The sequence below is a fragment of the Coregonus clupeaformis genome, chromosome 24 (genome assembly GCF_020615455.1).
Source record: "Coregonus clupeaformis isolate EN_2021a chromosome 24, ASM2061545v1, whole genome shotgun sequence".
Lineage (NCBI taxonomy): Eukaryota > Metazoa > Chordata > Actinopteri > Salmoniformes > Salmonidae > Coregonus > Coregonus clupeaformis.
The window spans coordinates 32,570,626-32,588,664 of NC_059215.1; the positions used below are offsets into that span (position 1 = coordinate 32,570,626).

The 18,039-nt window shown below is 43.1% G+C and overlaps 1 protein-coding gene across 1 annotated transcript in view; it reads right to left on the minus strand.

Annotated features, from left to right (window-relative positions):
• The window catches only part of LOC121538286 (phosphatase and actin regulator 3), a 60,731-nt gene continuing 42,692 nt past the window's right edge, over nucleotides 1-18,039 (minus strand). Inside the window, exons 6-12 of the mRNA XM_041846154.1 lie at nucleotides 17,420-17,661; nucleotides 16,899-17,052; nucleotides 3,117-3,172; nucleotides 2,322-2,383; nucleotides 1,782-1,922; nucleotides 1,248-1,324; nucleotides 1-871 (exon numbers count right to left, since the gene is read on the minus strand). Of these exons, the coding sequence (XP_041702088.1) occupies nucleotides 856-871; nucleotides 1,248-1,324; nucleotides 1,782-1,922; nucleotides 2,322-2,383; nucleotides 3,117-3,172; nucleotides 16,899-17,052; nucleotides 17,420-17,661 (748 nt within the window). The 3' untranslated portion in view covers nucleotides 1-855. The remainder of the gene's footprint in view (nucleotides 872-1,247; nucleotides 1,325-1,781; nucleotides 1,923-2,321; nucleotides 2,384-3,116; nucleotides 3,173-16,898; nucleotides 17,053-17,419; nucleotides 17,662-18,039) is intronic.

Sequence of the window (18,039 nt, forward strand, 5' to 3'; positions counted from 1 at the left end):
CTCTCCAGGAACAGGGTTGGAGTGAAAACCTACAGGACGGTAGCTCTCCAGGAACAGGGTTGGAGAACCCTGCTTTATATTATCTCACATTCACTCTGCTTACTATGGTATCTTGCTACTTTCTGAGCAACACAAAGGGGAAGGCTGGATCGAGGCTATGCTTTTACCTATTCCGCTACCTAGCAATCCATTTATTAATACTTTTAAAAATGCTGATTACCAAAATAAGATGCATCATATTTTTTTTTAAGACCTTGTATTTTGAAGACGAGTGGTGCTTACAAAGGTTCTCTCTTTTGAGTGAAGACATTGACAGTCCGGTTCAGATTGACATATATACAATTGGTACGAAATTCACCCCCAACCGACCACACAGTCCCCTCCCAGCCTCCCCATTCCCCCCAAGTGACACGTTATTCAAAAAAAGAAAAGGTGAAGCTGGTCACATGCACAACGTCATCTTCCCTGTACGTATTCGCCACCTTCTCAAAGGAGTCTGTTTGAAAAAACACGCACACACAGACTGAAGTACATTGCTCTTCCCTCAGCTCCATCTTAACCGACGGGCAGATAGACGGAGTCCGAGGTTCTGTCTTTAGTCTTCTTCCTCCAGTCAGCTCCCACAATGGAGAGCCTCCGGGATTCACTGCCACACACCCAAACATCACCGTCTGTCCACCTCCCTTCGACGAAGTCCAGGGGCACGCTGGAGGAATTGAGGACACCCTGCAGACAAAGGACTGCGCTCTGGAAGAATAGCCTCCGAGCTCCGGCAGTTTCTAACCGCCGCCGACGCAGCAACCGAAAGTTCTAGGCTCAGCATTATTTCTTCACAGAAGAAACTCCCCTTCGTATTCACGGCCTGTGGAACCTACAGAAGGAGAGGGAGGGGAAAGAGTGTGGGGGGGGGGGCGGGTGAGCGCAGAAGGTGCCTTTGTAATCACTCCAGTTATGATTACAGCTATTCATCAATCTCGGGCTATTTTTAGCACAGCTTTGTGTGCCAGGGGAGTGGGGCTGCTGTCTTCCTAAGTCACTCTTACAAATTGACTGGAGGACCTTCGTTTATCGCACATGCTTACTTGGGACAGACAACATGTCATTTCTCTTGCCGATATCAGGCCCCCGGGAAGGTAAGCAAGGACTCCCCTCCTCCCCCTTTTAAGCACGCACATCTATCTTTAGCTCTGGGGAGCTAAAGATAGAGGCAGCCGCAGCGGAGAATAGAAGCAAACACACCCACTTACCTCGTGAGGTGCTTGCTCGAGGTATGCACCTCCATCTCAGTGCTTTTGAATTCGTTCAACTCCTTTCGGATAGCCGCCTGTGGAGGTAGAAAACGAGCGTTAGACTACAGAGCATCCTTAAGCGGAGGCGGACATCGCACATCGACCCACGAAAATTGTCACATAGCTCGAGAGAGAGTGGTAAACAAAACAAAGACGACAAGGTCTTAGCCACAAGGACATGGTCTGAGATATGGAGTGAGAAATAAAGCAGGCTGAAGCTAGCTAGCTAGAAAACAGTGAGATATGCTGGTGCTATGGAGGTGGCAGCCAGGACAACAGTATGTTTTCACAGTTCCAGAACTCAATACTTTTAGGCCTTTAATAAATAGGCCCTATGTCACAATAACTTACATCACAACATGCTCTGATAAGGGTATGTGCCAGTCACTTTAAGTGGTGAATTTTGTGTGGACTGTGAAATAGAAGAGATGCTGCAGGAGAGATCCTTGCTTTTGACACAGATGACACTCTTCCACACACACACACACACACCTTGTCGGCTGCAGAGAGCCTGGTCCAGGGCTTGTCTGCTCTTCGGTCGTAATCCTGAGCTTTGGCCACCTCTACATAGTCGCTGAAACGGATGAGAATCTTTCGGTCCCGTAGCTCGTCAACTGTGGGCCGCTGATTGAGCTGAAATACACAATGGGAACGGAGAGGCATTGGTATGAATGAGTACAGTCATTTGACAGGCATTGTGTTTGGTTGAATAAGGATTACATTAGCTGGCCATGTTTGGCTTTTTCCTGTATTCATGCGTGGTTTTGCATTGAAATGCTGCTCCCAGAAAAGTAACGATTTTGCCATACAAGGTCTTTTAGGACAAATGTGCATATTTATATGTTCTTATCCAAATATTTATCTAGTGCACAGCATGAGACTAACAAAAAATATACAATCAGAACAAGTACTAGTCAGAAGAAATCCGATGTCAGCAGGTTACATTATGGTAATGTTGTATTATTACACTAATAATAATAATAATAATAATAATAATAAGTAATTAATGAGTAAAATAATGGTGCAACATACCTTTCTGTTGAGCCGCTGTTTGATCTCCCTCCTCTCTTCTTGTTCTGTCTGGTCATTTCTCTCTGTAAACCAAGGAGAAGAAAATAATGAGTGATATGACAAAGACACCACTTGATTATTTGGCAAACACATTTCCCAATAATGATGCCACTTGTTTCCGTCACGGTTTTCCCTCTAATCCACATAACAGTGATGTCACTGTTTGACCCTAAACCTTATCTACTGGTGAACGAGTGTCCCACTGTGTTCAACTCTGTGACTGTAGAGACACCGATTAGGCTTCAGACATTACGAATGAAGTATAATCCATGGGGATATATTTTAAAGTTTAAAACATAATTCCTTACAGGATTGTAAATCTTGTTCCACTGAGGGTCAGATCCAAATTCCCAAAGAACTCTAAATTAAATTGCTTATGTAAGAGAAACACAACGCTGTAGCCTACCCAAAATAATATGTGCTGTTGCTCAGTATTCTAAACACATTTCTCAACCCATTTGACTGAGTAGCCTAATAAAATGGCCTGACTCCTGAGAATGCCATTCCCAACATCACCAACATTTTCGCCAACATCAAGTCAGGTTATGTATGTTGAAAGACAATGTGCGCTCATCTGTTCTGCTCGTCTCCTGAATTTTACATGAGTGAATGTATTTATCATAATACATTTATGTAGGCCTTTTGTCTACCTTGGTAGATTCATTCAGAAATTGCGCATACATTTCACATAGCTTAATGAAAAAATTGATATAAAAAGAGCAGATATTAAAATAGAAATACCGTTTTACAACTCACGTTTTAGGATATTCCGACTCTCCAACTCTTCCACATTTGGTCTCTGGCTGAGTCTCCTGCGAAAAAACACCAGAACCACATTCTGAACCATGTTCGATTCAAGCTTCGTCAACATCCAAGAAGTAGACTTTTAAACCAAGTCCGCCGGATCAATTCTTCTCAATGTAGTTGTTCTATTGGGGAACTCCCCGTCTTTCCATCTCGTGTCTAAACCCCGACTATGATGCTTTGGTAGAGGCACTCCCCACATCTGGAATACCCACAGACGTGCGATTTCTTGTATTTTCCGGTATACTACTGTTGAGCTCTGGATGCCTTATCCTATTGTCTCAAATCTTGAAATAAAAGAGAGACTAGAAACAAACACTAGCTCTACGGTCATCTGCTGTTGCCTGTGCAGCTACTCGCTTCACTGTCATCCCTTGCAGTCTACGCGACACACACACGCAGCACCCCTTTTGAACTGGGTCGTGATGTGCTACTCAGGAGAGCCTGCCTCCTTTTCTGACTGCATGCATAATTTGTTGTCGGGAGGAGGTGCATACGAGATTCCCACTCACGGTATCCCCCATCGCTATTCAGACAATAAAATGTATCATGTTCACAAAGCTGCTTCTTTTGTTCAATTCAAATGTTTTTTTGTTTTTTTACCTACAGTAAAATAGGTTACAATTACCCTTTATTTACTATCTTCACTCACCTATCAAAATGTAGTTCTGATATTGGTAGCTACACATCTACATCTCAAACTGGTAATAAAACAATCAGATTTTTATTTATTTTTTTATTTAATAATGATTGCATATTAATAAGATCATACAGAGTCATACAATACAAAATAATGACTAATTCATGTTTGCTTATACCTCACTATCAAAGCTTCAAACAATCCACATAAACCAAATGGCGCTGACTTTGGAGTCACCTGTGCCTGGGAACATTTCAAAGACTTTAATATCAATAATAGATAGGGGTCAGCTCCACACAGCATGCGGCAAACCCACCGCCCAAAAGATGAAGGTATCAAGACAGAGGGCACCACACAACCTCACAGCACGCCTTGCCCCAGACCACCTTCAAACCTTCAAACCTTTAAAAGTCCAACGCTCTGAGTCAGGTCAAACCCCCTGAAGCCACAAGCGTTGACCTCGCCACTTGCTGCTCTCTCCCTCTGAAAAGATGATGAAGGTGCTGGAACACTAACATTTATAAGCAAAGTATGCTAATGGTAAATGCAAATAATGCAATGCAAATATACAGAGTAATCATACTTGTATTCAAGAAAATGACAAAACGTGTTTAATAGGATCATTACAAGACGATTAAATGTAGGTTATGAAACCTACAGGCTACATTATTGAGTTTTGGTTATGAGGTAGGCTAAGTCAGTTGTGCATGTATACATTTATAGGCCTACTGCATTAATACATTTATAAGAATCAATAGGTATATCAATAATTTCAATGACATTTAAAACAGCAGGAAATCTTAGACTTGCGACTAGTAATACTGCAGAATAATTCATTAATTAGATATTCAGAGAAAATTGTCCGATAGATTAATTTTCCACTGAAAAATAATATTAGCCCATGTTATTTGTGTATTTTCAGAGATCAAGCTCAGAATGCACAAATTACAAAGTGCCTATGTTTAACATCTAGGGCTACTATTCTTCAATAAATTGTATTGTAGCCTACATAAATTTATGTAAAGTTGTGTCACGGATACACAATCCTGTGTCATATCTGCCCACTTCATATCAAGCTTGTTTTGTCTAAGACATTTATTTGTGAACATGTCAGTCTACTTTCCAATCACCAAAAAAGGAACTTCACAACACAAGAGCCACCAACTATATCCCACATCTGCCACTCCAGTGCGAGTGAATGAGAAAGGCATTCCAACAGATGTGGTTGCATAACATCTTCAACAGATGAAATGGAGAATCACTCTCAAAGCCAGAATGGACGCTATACCACCATGATATTGACCTGGTCGATGGGTTGCTTAGCAACAAGTTTCTCGTGGAAATGTACTACAATGGATTCTTCCTGGGGAACCGTTACTACAGTACACCTCAGCAACCCACCAGTGGGTATTATGTTGCAGTGTAAGCCTGCCTAATCATAGCTGTGTGTATGTGTAGATTAAAACATGTACTTTTCTTGGCAACAAATAATATCTTAACTTGGGGGATTTGCAAAGGTAAATTCAAGAGACTGAGGGCTCATAAAAATATTAATGTTTTGATGTTTCCTACCCTATATTATATGGGCCTATATTGACCGAAGGACAGCTGTCTAAAATACAGTACAGTTTAGAAAGTCTACTTTTCTTGAACATAGAACATGGGATGAATATGCAGTATATGCTGCAGGTGTATAAGGTAGCCTACCCACTGTCCTACAATAGGCTCATTTTTGTCAGCACAAGAGTTTACAAACACTGTGGCCTGGATTCAATTGGGAGTTTTTCACAGCAGTTCGCAGAGATCGCATGGTAAATGCTGTGCATGTCGGCTTAAGCCTAAATTACCTTTAACTCGGGCCTACTACACAGCCACCAATGTGCCCTTTAAAAGGTTCCCACAAAGTCAAAATTGGGGCTATACCGTAAAAGTTCATTAAGACAAAAATGTGCTTTTCTTAATTTAAGGTTAGGGTTAGGCATAAGGTTAGCAGTGTGGTTAGGCTTAAGGTTAGTTTTAAAATCAGATTTTAAGAAGATAAATTGTAGAAATAGGTGGGGTTTATGACTTTGTGGCTGTGTTAACTAGTGACGACCCCTTTTAAAGGCATTTTTCCCCAAACACTCGCAGAGATCGCATTCATGGTAAATGCTGTGCTCAAGCGTAAATTACCATTAAAGGTCTGTAGTGCGCTGCTCTTTAACCCGCTTGGATTGAATCCCTAGTAGTATAACATACAGCCTATAAAATAATACTAGGAAAGTCAACCTTGAGTAGGCGGTTGCAGCAGGCATTAGCTCTCTTTTATCCTTCAACCACAAATTGGCGGCCAAGAGAAGGCAGCCAGACTGCAGTGAGCAGTAACAATAACCCAGCTCTCCGCAAAACACATCTCTTGCTGGCCCGGAGTCTGGTCAAGCGTGTAACGCTCTCGCTTCTGGAAATATATAGGCCTGATTCCCCTGCAGTGGGGATCCCAGTACTATCCCAGCATGAACTCTACACATTTCTGCTCCCTCTATTCTGTCTCCCTGCTTCTCTCCTATCCTGTAATGAAAATAGGAATACGTTTGGAATTCCACTCTCCTTCAAAATAAAAAACATCTCCTGCATTCTGGCCTACTGTATATCGCCCTTCCCCCACCATTTCTCTTCAACAACACACATTTTGCAGAAGAGTGGGCGAGAGAGAGGAGTGCACCCGGATGCATTATTCAATAGTCTCTGAGCTAAGAATAGCCCCGTTGTAGTGCAGCCGCAGCAGAAGTGGCTGGCAGAGAGCACTAAAGATAGAAAGGTTATTTCACACTGTGATAACGGACAGACAAAGTGTCATTATCCCAGTGATAAGCTAGGACAGCATCTTTTTTTTCTGCCCCCAACGCAACACGACTGGCAGTTTCTCTCATCTGGAGAGAGGCTCAGAAAAATAGTAAATTAAATCTAAGCTAGGAGCCGTCTAGGGAGATCTGAGCCGGGAGTGATGGACTATTTTGCCTTTCAGTAAGGGTACTCTGGGGAAATATGCTTTACTCCTCCGCTAAGATTCCCTCTTCTCCGCCATCTTCAGGGCTAAATATAGTTGGGCTTTCCCTTCTCTAAAAAAGTGCAGCGTCACAAAATATGGAGCATACACGGCAAACTGGCACATACAGTTCATTCGGAAAGTATTCAGACACCTTGACTTTTTCCACATTTTGTTACGTTACAGCCTTCTCCTAAAATTGATTAAAAAAAAATCCCTCAATCTACACACAATACCCCATAGTGACAAAGCAAAAACAGGTTTAGAAATGTTTGCAAATGTATTAAAAATACAAAAACGGAAATAACACATTTACATAAGTATTCAGACCCTTTACTCAGTACTTTGTTGAAGCACCTTTGGCAGCGATTACAGGCTCAAGTATTCTTGGGTATGACGCTACAAGCTTGGCACACATGTATTTGGGGAGTTTCTCCCATTCTTCTCTGCAGTCTCAAGCTCCGTCAGGGTGACCATTGGGTTCTTGGTCACCTCCCTGACCAAGGCCCTTCTCTACCCACTGCACTGAGGCTAGGAAACACTGTCACCACCGATAAATCTACGATAATCGAGAATTTCAATAAGCATTTTGCTACTGCTGGCCATGCTTTCCACCTGGCTACCCCTACCCCGGCCACCAGCTCTGCACCCTCCACTGCAACTTGCCCATGCCCCCCCCCCGCTTCTCCTTCACCCAAATTCAGATAGCTGATGTCCTGAAAGAGCTGCAAAATCTGGACCCATACAAATCAGCTGGCCTAGACAATCTGGACCCTTTCTTTCTAAAATTAGCCGCCGAAATTGTCGCAACCGCTATTACTAGCCTGTTCAACCTCTCTTTTGTATCGTCTGAGATCCCGAGAGATTGGAAAGCTGCCGCGGTCATCCCCCTCTTCAAAGGGGGTGACACTCTAGATCCAAACTGTTACATACCTATATCCATCCTACCCTGCCTTTCGAAAGTATTTGAAAGCCAATTTAACAAACAGATCACCGACCATTTCGAATCCCACCGTACCTTCTCCGCTATGCAATCTGGTTTCCGAGCTGGTCATGGGTGCACCGCAGCCACGCTCAAGGTCCTAAACGATATAATAACCGCGATCGATAAAAGACAGTACTGTGCAGCCGTCTTTGTTGACCTGGCCAAGGCTTTTGACTCTGTCGATCACCGCATTCTTATTGGCAGACTAAATAGCCTTGGTTTCTCAAATGACTGCCTCGCCTGGTTCACCAACTACTTCTCAGATAGAGTTCAATGTGTCAAATCGGAGGGCCTGTTGTCTGGACCTCTGGCAGTCTCTATGGGGGTGCCACAGGGTTCAATTCTCGGGCCGACTCTATTCTCTGTGTATATCAATGATGTCGCTCTTGCTGCTGGTGACTCTCAGATCCACCTCTATGCAGACGACACCATTTTGTATACATCTGGCCCTTCATTGGACACTGTGTTAACAAACCTCCAAACGAGCTTCAATGTCATACAACACTCCTTCCGTGGCCTCCAACTGCTCTTAAACGCTAGTAAAACTAAATGCATGTTCTTCAATCAAACGTTGCTTGCACCCGCCTGCCCGACTAGAATCACTACTCTCGGCGGGTCTGACTTAGAATATGTGGACAACTACAAATACCTAGGTGTCTGGTTAGACCGTAAACTCTCCTTCCAGACTCACATTAAGCATCTCCAATCCAAAGTAAAATCTAGAATTGGCTTCCTATTTCGCAACAAAGCCTCCTTCACTCATGCTGCTAAACATGCCCTCGTAAAACGGACTATCCTACCGATCCTTGACTTCGCCGATGTCATTTACAAAATAGCTTCCAACACTCTACTCAGCAAATTGGATGTAGTCTATCACAGTGCCATCCATTTTGTCACCAAAGCCCCATATACTACCCACCATTGTGACCTGTACGCTCTTGTTGGCTGGCCCTCACTATATATTCGTCGCCAAACCCACTGGCTCCAGGTCATCTATAAATCACTTCTAGGCAAATCCCTGCCTTTTCTTAGCTCATTGGTCACCATAGCAACACCCACCCGTAGTATGCGTTCCCAGCAGGTATATCTCACTGGTCATCCCCAAAGCAAACACCTCCTTTGGCCGCCATTCCTCTGCTGCAAATGACTGGAACGAACTGCAAAAATCTCTGAAGCTGGAGACACTTATCTCCCTCACTATCTTTAAGCATCAGTTGTCAGAGCAGCTTACCGATCACTGCAACTGTACACAGCCCATCTGTAATTAGCCCACCCAACTACCTCATCCCCATATTCTTATTTACATTGTTATTTATTTTGCTCATTTGCACCCCAGTGTCTCTATTTGCACATCATCTTCTGCACATCTATCACTCTAGTGTTAATACCAAATTGTAATTATGGCCTATTTATTGCCTTACCTCCATAACTTACTACATTTGCACACACTGTATATAGATTTTCTATTGTGTTATTGACTGTACGTTTTGTTTATTCCATATGTAACTCTGTGTTGTTGTTGTTTTTAATCACACTGCTTTGCTTTATCTTGGCCAGGTCGCAGTTGTAAATGAGAACTTGTTCTCAACTGGCTTACCTGGTTAAATAAAGGTGAAATTAAAAACCAATCTCCCCCGATTGCTCAGTTTGGCCGGGCGGCCAGCTCTGTGAAGAGTCTTGGTGGTTCCAAGCTTCTTCCATTTAAGAATGGAGGCCACTGTGTTCTTGGGGACCTTCAAATACTGCAGAAATGTTTTGGTACCCTTCCCCAGATCTGTGCCTCGACACACTTCTGTCTCGGAGCTCTACGGACAATTCCTTTGACCTCATGGCTTGGTTTTTGCTCTGACATGCACTGTCAACTGTGGGACCTTATATAGACTGGTGTGTGCCTTTCCAAATCATGTCCAATCAATTGATTTTACCACAGGTGGACTTCAATCAAGTTGTAAGGATGATCAATGGAAACAGGATGCACCTGAGCTCAATGTCGAGTCTCATAGCAAAGGGTCTGAATACTTACAGTGAGGGAAAAAGTATTTGATCCCCTGCTGATTTTGTACGTTTGCCCACTGACAAAGAAATTATCAGTCTATAATTTTAATGGTAGGTTTATTTGAACAGTGAGAGACAGAATAACAACAAAATAATCCAGAAAAACGCATGTCCAAAATGTTATAAATTGATTTGCATTTTAATGAGGGAAATAAGTATTTTACCCCCTCTCAGTCAGACAGATCTCTGACTCCCAAGTGTATTTTATACAGGTAACGAGCTGAGATTAGGAGCACACTCTCAGCTTGTTACCTGTATAAAAGACACCTGTCCACAGAAGCAATCAATCAATCAGATTCCAAACTCTCCACCATGGCCAAGACCAAAGAGCTCTCCAAGGATGTCAGGGACAAGATTGTAGACCTACACAAGGCTGGAATGGGCTACAAGACCATCGCCAAGCAGCTTGGTGAGAAGGTGACAACAGTTGGTGCGATTATTCGCAAATGGAAGAAACACAAAATAACTGTCAATCTCCCTCGGCCTGGGGCTCCATGCAAGATCTCACCTCGTTGAGTTGCAATGATCATGAGAACGGTGAGGAATAAGCCCAGAACTGCACGGGAGGATCTTGTCAATGATCTCAAGGCAGCTGGGACCATAGTCACCAATAAAACAATTGGTAACACACTACGCCGTGAAGGACTGAAATCCTGCAGCGCCCGAAAGGTCCCCCTGCTCAAGAAAGCACATATACAGGGCCGTCTGAAGTTTACAAATGAACATCTGAATGATTCAGAGGAGAACTGGGTGAAAGTGTTGTGGTCAGATAAGACCAAAATCGAGCTCTTTGGCATCAACTCAACTCGCCGTGTTTGGAGGAGGAGGAATGCTGCCTATGACCCCAAGAACACCATCCCCACCGTCAAACATGGAGGTGGAAACATTATGCTTTGGGGGTGTTTTTCTGCTAAGTGGACAGGACAACTTCACCGCATCAAAGGGACGATGGACGGGGCCATGTACCGTCAAATCTTGGGTGAGAACCTCCTTCCCTCAGCCAGGGCATTGAAAATGGGTCGTGGATGGGTATTCCAGCATGACAATGACCCAAAACACACGGCCAAGGCAACAAAGGAGTGGCTCAAGAAGAGGCACATTAAGGTCCTGGAGTGGCCTAGCCAGTCTCCAGACCTTAATCCCATAGAAAATCTGTGGAGGGAGCTGAAGGTTCGAGTTGCCAAACGTCAGGCTCAAAACCTTAATGGCTTGGAGAAGATCTGCAAAGAGGAGTGGGACAAAATCCCTCCTGAGATGTGTGCAAACCTGGTGGCCAACTATAAGAAACGTCTGACCTCTGTGATTGCCAACAAGGGTTTTGCCACCAAGTACTAAGTCATGTTTTGCAAAGTGGTCAAATACTTATTTCCCTCATTAAAATGCAAATCAATTTATAAAAATTTTTACATGCGTTTTTCTGGATTTTGTTGTTGTTATTCTGTCTCTCACTGTTCAAATAAACCTACCATTAAAATTATAGACTGATCATATCTTTGTCAGTGGGCAAACGTACAAAATCAGCAGGGGATCAAATACTTTTTTCCCTCACTGTATGTAAATAAGGTATTTGAGTTTTTTGTTTTCGCTTTGTAATTATGGGTTATTGTGTGTAGATAGATTTTTTATTTAATAAATGTTAGAATAAAACTGTAGTGTAACAAAATATGGCTAAAGGTATATATATATATATATATATATATATATATATATATATATATATATATAGCGGCACCATGTAAAGAAGGAATGAGCAGCTCAAATAAATGTCTACTCTAGTGTGGGAATCAAAATGTTTACAAGTCTCAATATTTACAGTGGACCTTTTCATATGTGGTCTCTGTTTTGTCTGGAGGTAACTGTGACTAGACGATGGGAGCACAAATGACAGTATACTGAGATAAGAGTCCCTACAGCCGGTCCCAAATCACTCCCTACTGCTACCCCTTGGTCCTAACCCGTCAATGTTTGCTGATCTGAAGGGTCTGGATAGGTAAGAGCAATGTAGTGGCGCTTCCATCATATCGCTTCCACTGTACAGATCTGCAAATCTCCGATCTGTAGGCCTTAGATCAGAGGGCCTAGGGGAAGATGTAGGGAACAAATTGGGACCGACTGCTTGGGTGGTGCCCTATGCTCCTGTGAGTTCTCTTCCACAGCGCTCACCCAGGTCTCTATGTCGTGGTCCTGGAGGCCCACTGTGTGTGCAGGTTTTAGTTTCAACCAGCAATCAATTCATAAACCATGCTTAATTCAACGGTCAAAACTCAGACATTTAGGGGGAGAAATGTTAGAGGTATAGTGCTCCCCTTGAAATAAACTACCGGTCAAAAGTTTTAGAACACCTAATCATTCAAGGGTTTTTCTTTATTTTTTACTATTTTCTACATTGTAGAATAATAGTGAAGACATCAAAACTATGAAATAACACATATGGAATCATGTAGTAACCAAAAAAGTGTTCAACAAATCAAAATATATTTTATATTTGAGATTCTTCAAATAGCCACCCTTGCCTTGATGACAGTTTTGCACACTCTTGGCATTCTCTCAACCAGCTCCATGAGGTAGTCACCTGGAATGCATTTCAATTAACAGGTGTGCCTTCTTAAAAGTTAATTTGTGGGATTTCTTTCCTTCTTAATGTGTTTGAGCCAATCACTTGTGTCTTGACAAGGTAGGGGGAGTATTACATTTACATTAACGTCATTTAGCAGACGCTCTTATCCAGAGCGACTTACAAATTGGTGCATTCAACTTATGATAGCCAGTGGGACAACCATAGTAAATAGGTTAGAAGGATTACCTATTTACTATTCCAGGTATACAGAAGATAGCCCTATTTGGTAAAAGACTAAGTCCATACTATGGCAAGAACAGCTCAAATAAGCAAAGAAAAACGACAGTCCATCATTACTTTGAATGTTTCTTCAAGTGGAGTCGCAAAGTCAATACTTTGTAGAGCCACCTTTTGCAGCAATTACAGCTGCAAGTCTCTTGGGGTATGTCTCTATACGCTTGGCACATCTAGCCACTGGGATTTTTGCCCATTCTTCAAGGCAAAACTGCTCCAGCTCCTTCAAGTTGGATGGGTTCCACTGGTGTACAGCAATCTTTAAGTCATACCACAGATTCTCAATTGGATTGAGGTCTGGGCTTTGACTAGGCCATTCCAAGACATTTAAATGTTTCCCCTTAAACCACTTGAGTGTTGCTTTAGCGGTATGCTTAGGGTCATTGTCCTGCTGGAAGGTGAACCTCTGTCTCAGTCTCAAATCTCTGGAAGACTGAAACAGGTTTCCCTCAAGAATTTCCCTGTATTTAGCGCCATCCATCATTCCTTCAATTCTGACCAGTTTCCCAGTCCCTGCCGATGAAAAACATCTTCACTGTGGGGACAGTGTTCTCGGGGTGATGAGAGGTGTTGGGTTTGCGCCAGACATAGCATTTTCGTTGATGGCAAAAAGCTCTATTTTAGTCTAATCTGACCAGAGTACCTTCTTCCATATGTTTGGGGAGTCTCCCATATGGCTTTTGACGAACACCAAACGTGTTTGCTTAATTTTTTCTTTAAGCAATGGCTTTTTTCTGGCCACTCTTACGTAAAGCCCAGCTCTGTGGAGTGTACGGCTTAAAGTGGTCCAATGGACAGATACTACAATCTCCGCTGTGGAGCTTTGCAGCTCCTTCAGGGTTATCTTTGGTCTCTTTGTTGCCTTTCTGATTAACGCCCTGGTCCGTGAGTTTTGGTGGGCGGCCCTCTCTTGGCAGGTTTGTTGTGGTGCCATATTCTTTCCATTTTTTAATAATGGATTTAAATGGTGCTCCGTGGGATGTTAAAAGTTTCTGATATTTTTTCTTAACCCAACCCTGATCTGTACTTCTCCACAACTTTGTCCCTGACCTGTTTGGAGAGCTCCTTGGTCTTCATGGTGCCGCTTGCTTGGTGGTGCCCCTTGCTTAGTGGTGTTGCAGACTCTGGGGCCTTTCAGAACAGGTGTATATATACTGAGATCATGTGACACTTAGTTAAATAAACTGTGTGCAATCTAATTATGTGACTTCTGAAGGTAATTGGTTGCACCAGATCTTATTTAGGGGCTTAATAGCAAAGCAGGTGAATACATATGCACGCACCACTTTTCCATTATTTATTTTTTAGAATTTTTTGAAACAAGTTATTTTTTTCATTTCACTTCACCAATTTGGACTATTTTGTGTATGTCCATTACATGAAATCCAACTAAAAATCTATTTAAATTACAGGTAATGCAACAAAATAGGAAAAACGCCAAGGGGGATGAATACTTTTGCAAGGCACTGTAAATATTTCACAGAGTTCAAGTAACAGACACATCTCAACATCAACTGTTCAGAGGAGACTGTGAATCAGGCCTTCATGGTCGAATTGCTGCAAAAAAAATGTCCACTACTAAAGGACACCAATAAGAAGAAGAGACTTGCTTGGGCCAAAAAACACGAGCAATGGACATTAGACTGGTGGAAATGTGTCCTTTGGTCTGGAGTCCAAATTTGAGATTTTTGGTTCCAACCGCAGTGTCTTTGTGAGACGCGGTGTTGGTGAACGGATGATCTCCGCATGTGTAGTAAATTATAATGTTTGTTTTTGCATCTGTGCTCTTTTGTGTGACAAGCCTACAATGGCGACCTCAATGCGACCTTCCCCAGACAGCTCCACATCTCACTCCCATGCTAGAGGAACTTTGTATTCACAGAGCACACTGCCTTACCCTGGCGCTCTTACGCAAGCCTCTTACGAGTCATGCTGCCATTGCTGCTCTGATGTGGCCTTTTACATAAGGTGTTTGTTTGCAGCTGGTGGTGAATAAATCCTCTTGTTGTCCTGTGACAATATTACACTTTGAGGATCCTGTTAGTTTGAGCGGAACTAAAAATAGCCTGAGGTCAATTGTTTTTCTGTGAGTCTCTGACTGTTAAATCGCTTTCTCGAAGGTGAGTAGCACTCGACAGTTATTACAGGGCGCATTTGTAAAATAGATCTAGGTCTCAATGTTTCCCCTGTTAAAATAAAGGTTAAAAAAAATATACATACGTGGCTGGTTACGTAACACAGTGGTGTACCCCAGCTTGACACATTGGTGTGAAGGAATAGTCCTGAAATGCCTTCACATTCTGCATTCACACCGAACTGTTATGGTTTTCCGCTAATATGAAACAGTACAGTACAAGAACATTCTCTAAATATTGGTTTAGAGAAGCGTTTTGTTCCATTACTATTCTGGAAGTCTCGTGTCCATATGCTAATTCTACAGTGCCCCCCCCCCCCTGGCCTGTACATAGCGAAGACGGTTACTGGAGGTTGTGTTCAAAATCATATTTTTTTTGTGTGTTTATTTATTTTTTGTTCTTTTTTTTGTACCCCTTTTTCTCCCCAATTTCATGGTATCCAATTGGTAGTTACAGTCTTGTCCCATCGCTGCAACTCCCGTACGGACTCGGGAGAGGCGAAGGTCGAGAGCCGTGCGTCCTCCGAAACACAACCCAACCGAGCCGCACTGCTTCTTGACACAATGCCCGCTTAACCCGGAAGCCAGCCGCACCAATGTGCCGGAGGAAACGCTGTACACCTGGCGACCGTGTCAGCGTGCACTGCGCCCGGCCCGCCACAGGAGTCGCTGGTGCGTGATGGGACAAGAACATCCCTGCCGGCCAAACCGTCCCCTAACTTGGACGACGCTGGGCCAACTGTGCGCCACCCCATGGGTCTCCCGGTTGCGGCCGGCTGTGACAGAGCCTGGACTCGAACCAGGGTTGTGTTCAAATTCTTATAACTTCCTGTGAGGGAACGTCTTTTGTGAAATGGCATGTACAGTACACCAACAAAAAGGATTCAATAGAAAAATGGAAATGCACTATTCCTGATTTCTTATCTAACCCTCCAGTAGAATTCTTGGAATAAAAAATAGTTTTTGCTCTTGAGAAGGAATCTGTCTATTTTAACATCACAGTGCACCACACTCTACTTGTATAACCCACGTCAACAATGAAGTTTAAAGTTTGCAGGATTTTACTCCAATTGGCCATGAAACCACTCAGTGTAATTACTCATCTCGCTCCCTCAACAAGGGATTGGTTTGGTCAAAACTTTTATTAGGTCAATCAGCAGGTTTAGCACTTGGCTGCTGTAAAATCCCACCAACACAATAGAGCGACTATTTAGGATTGGCCAAATCCAAACGTTGATTCCAAAGAATGTACAAAACAATGCCAGATTAACCGGGCGACGCATATCAAGTCAATGCAAGCCAAGAGGATAATCCTTTTAGATCAGATTGTCTTTCTCACCTCCACTCTAAACCCCCCACCTACTCCATTCAACATTACATTACCACTACCATTAAGCTTACAGTTTCATCCTCTCTTGTCACTGCTCAGACTCTCTTCTCTTGTGGACATTCACAGATTTCTATCAGTATTTACTGTATTTCCGTTTACATTTCATACACAATCAATATCAATAATGTGGTCTTATGTCCCAATAGAGCCTTCAGGTTCATGTCGTCCATCCAGACCCGAGTTAAAGTACTATTTGAAATCATTTCAAGTACCTTCTGTGCTTAATGGATCAGTAGAATAGTACTATTTGAAATAATTTCAAATACTTTATTTGTGCTAAATGGACCAGTAGAATAGTTCTGAAACTACAAACCCTTCCCATCTGGCAGGTATTTGAAAGATTTCAAATAGTATTTGAACCCAGGTCTGCTTCCATCCACTATAGGGTAGGAAATATGTTGAAAAGGAAGAGGTGTCCTTGCAGTAGGCCTACTGGATGTGATCTAGATGGGCTTTTTATCAATTCCCCATTTCACTATTCCTTGAATCCAATCTTCTTGCCTTATTCCCAACCATATTGGAGAAGAAGGTCCAAGGTCCCTTTCCTTGGACCTTCTTCTCCAACGCCTTTTGAGAAGGAGGCGAGGAGAGAGGATGCGAGGAATTAAGGAAAGATTAATTGAGAAAGGTGTGGGTGAAAATGACACTACTTACTTGGTGAGTTTCATCTCGATCTGCTGGCGTATTTCCTGACGTTCCTGTTCAGTCCGCGCTGGGAAGATATTCCGGTCTTCAAGCTCCTCTTTGCTGGGTCGATTCCGAAGCTTCACCACCAACAGCTCCTTCCTTAGCCTGCGAGGTAGTGTACCTGCACACACACACACACACAGGACGTCAGCGATCACTTCGAGATTGCTCTCACAGGGCAGAAACCTAACATAAAATGTCCACATTCAACTCAAACCTCGTAAATCACGTGCAGGTCTCAAGTTTAGAAGAGTCCATAATGGCCAAAAACAAAACAAACATTTTAAATGTGTAATGTCTTAAAATTGCTGTAAACGCCGTAAAACCAGCTCAACCCATCGTCTGTTTTGTTCCCCCCAATGTTGAGCCCAGGAGTTAGAATGTTTGAAAATGAATGGCTATTTTCGATTTGTTATATATCGCTTGGGAATTAGTTTAATAAGGGGGATATCATTAATATCTGTTGTTTCCTTTAAGAAAGGACCCACCAGAGATGACGGAGTCATTCCAGTCGTCCTGATCGTGGGGGAGGCCTGAGGCGTCGGAGAAGCACTGGTCCAGCCGCATGTTCTCCTTGTTCTCCTCCGCCTCCTTCTTCCTGTCCGCTTGGTGGAGCCAGTCGATAACGCCACCGCTCGCCGCCGACTGATTCTCCGAGCTGGAGGAGCGAGAGATCCGCCCATCAGAGCGCCGCCACGGGGTCGAGCCCGGCTCAGCAGGCCCATGCACTCTGAGGGAACACGGGAGGGAGGAGGGAGCATGGGGGTTAACAGGACAAGAGGGGGTTGATGGATGGGTGAGCATGGCGGTGCAGGTCCATTTGAAAGGTAACATACAGGTAGGCGTTAACATGGAGACAGTGGGTAAGCATTTAGGTGAATATACCATAGGAGTGAACACTGGATTCTTCAATGGGGGAGTGAACATGCAACATGGTGGATGTAAACTGACATCGGCTATAAAACCAATGAGGGATTAAATAATGCTTTACTTAAAAACCTGCAGGTATAATGCATTATGATCCAGTTATAATGCATTGTAAGACTTGTCATGAGCATGCATACATAGAGAGATATATAATAAGCCTTATTATAAGACATTATAAAGG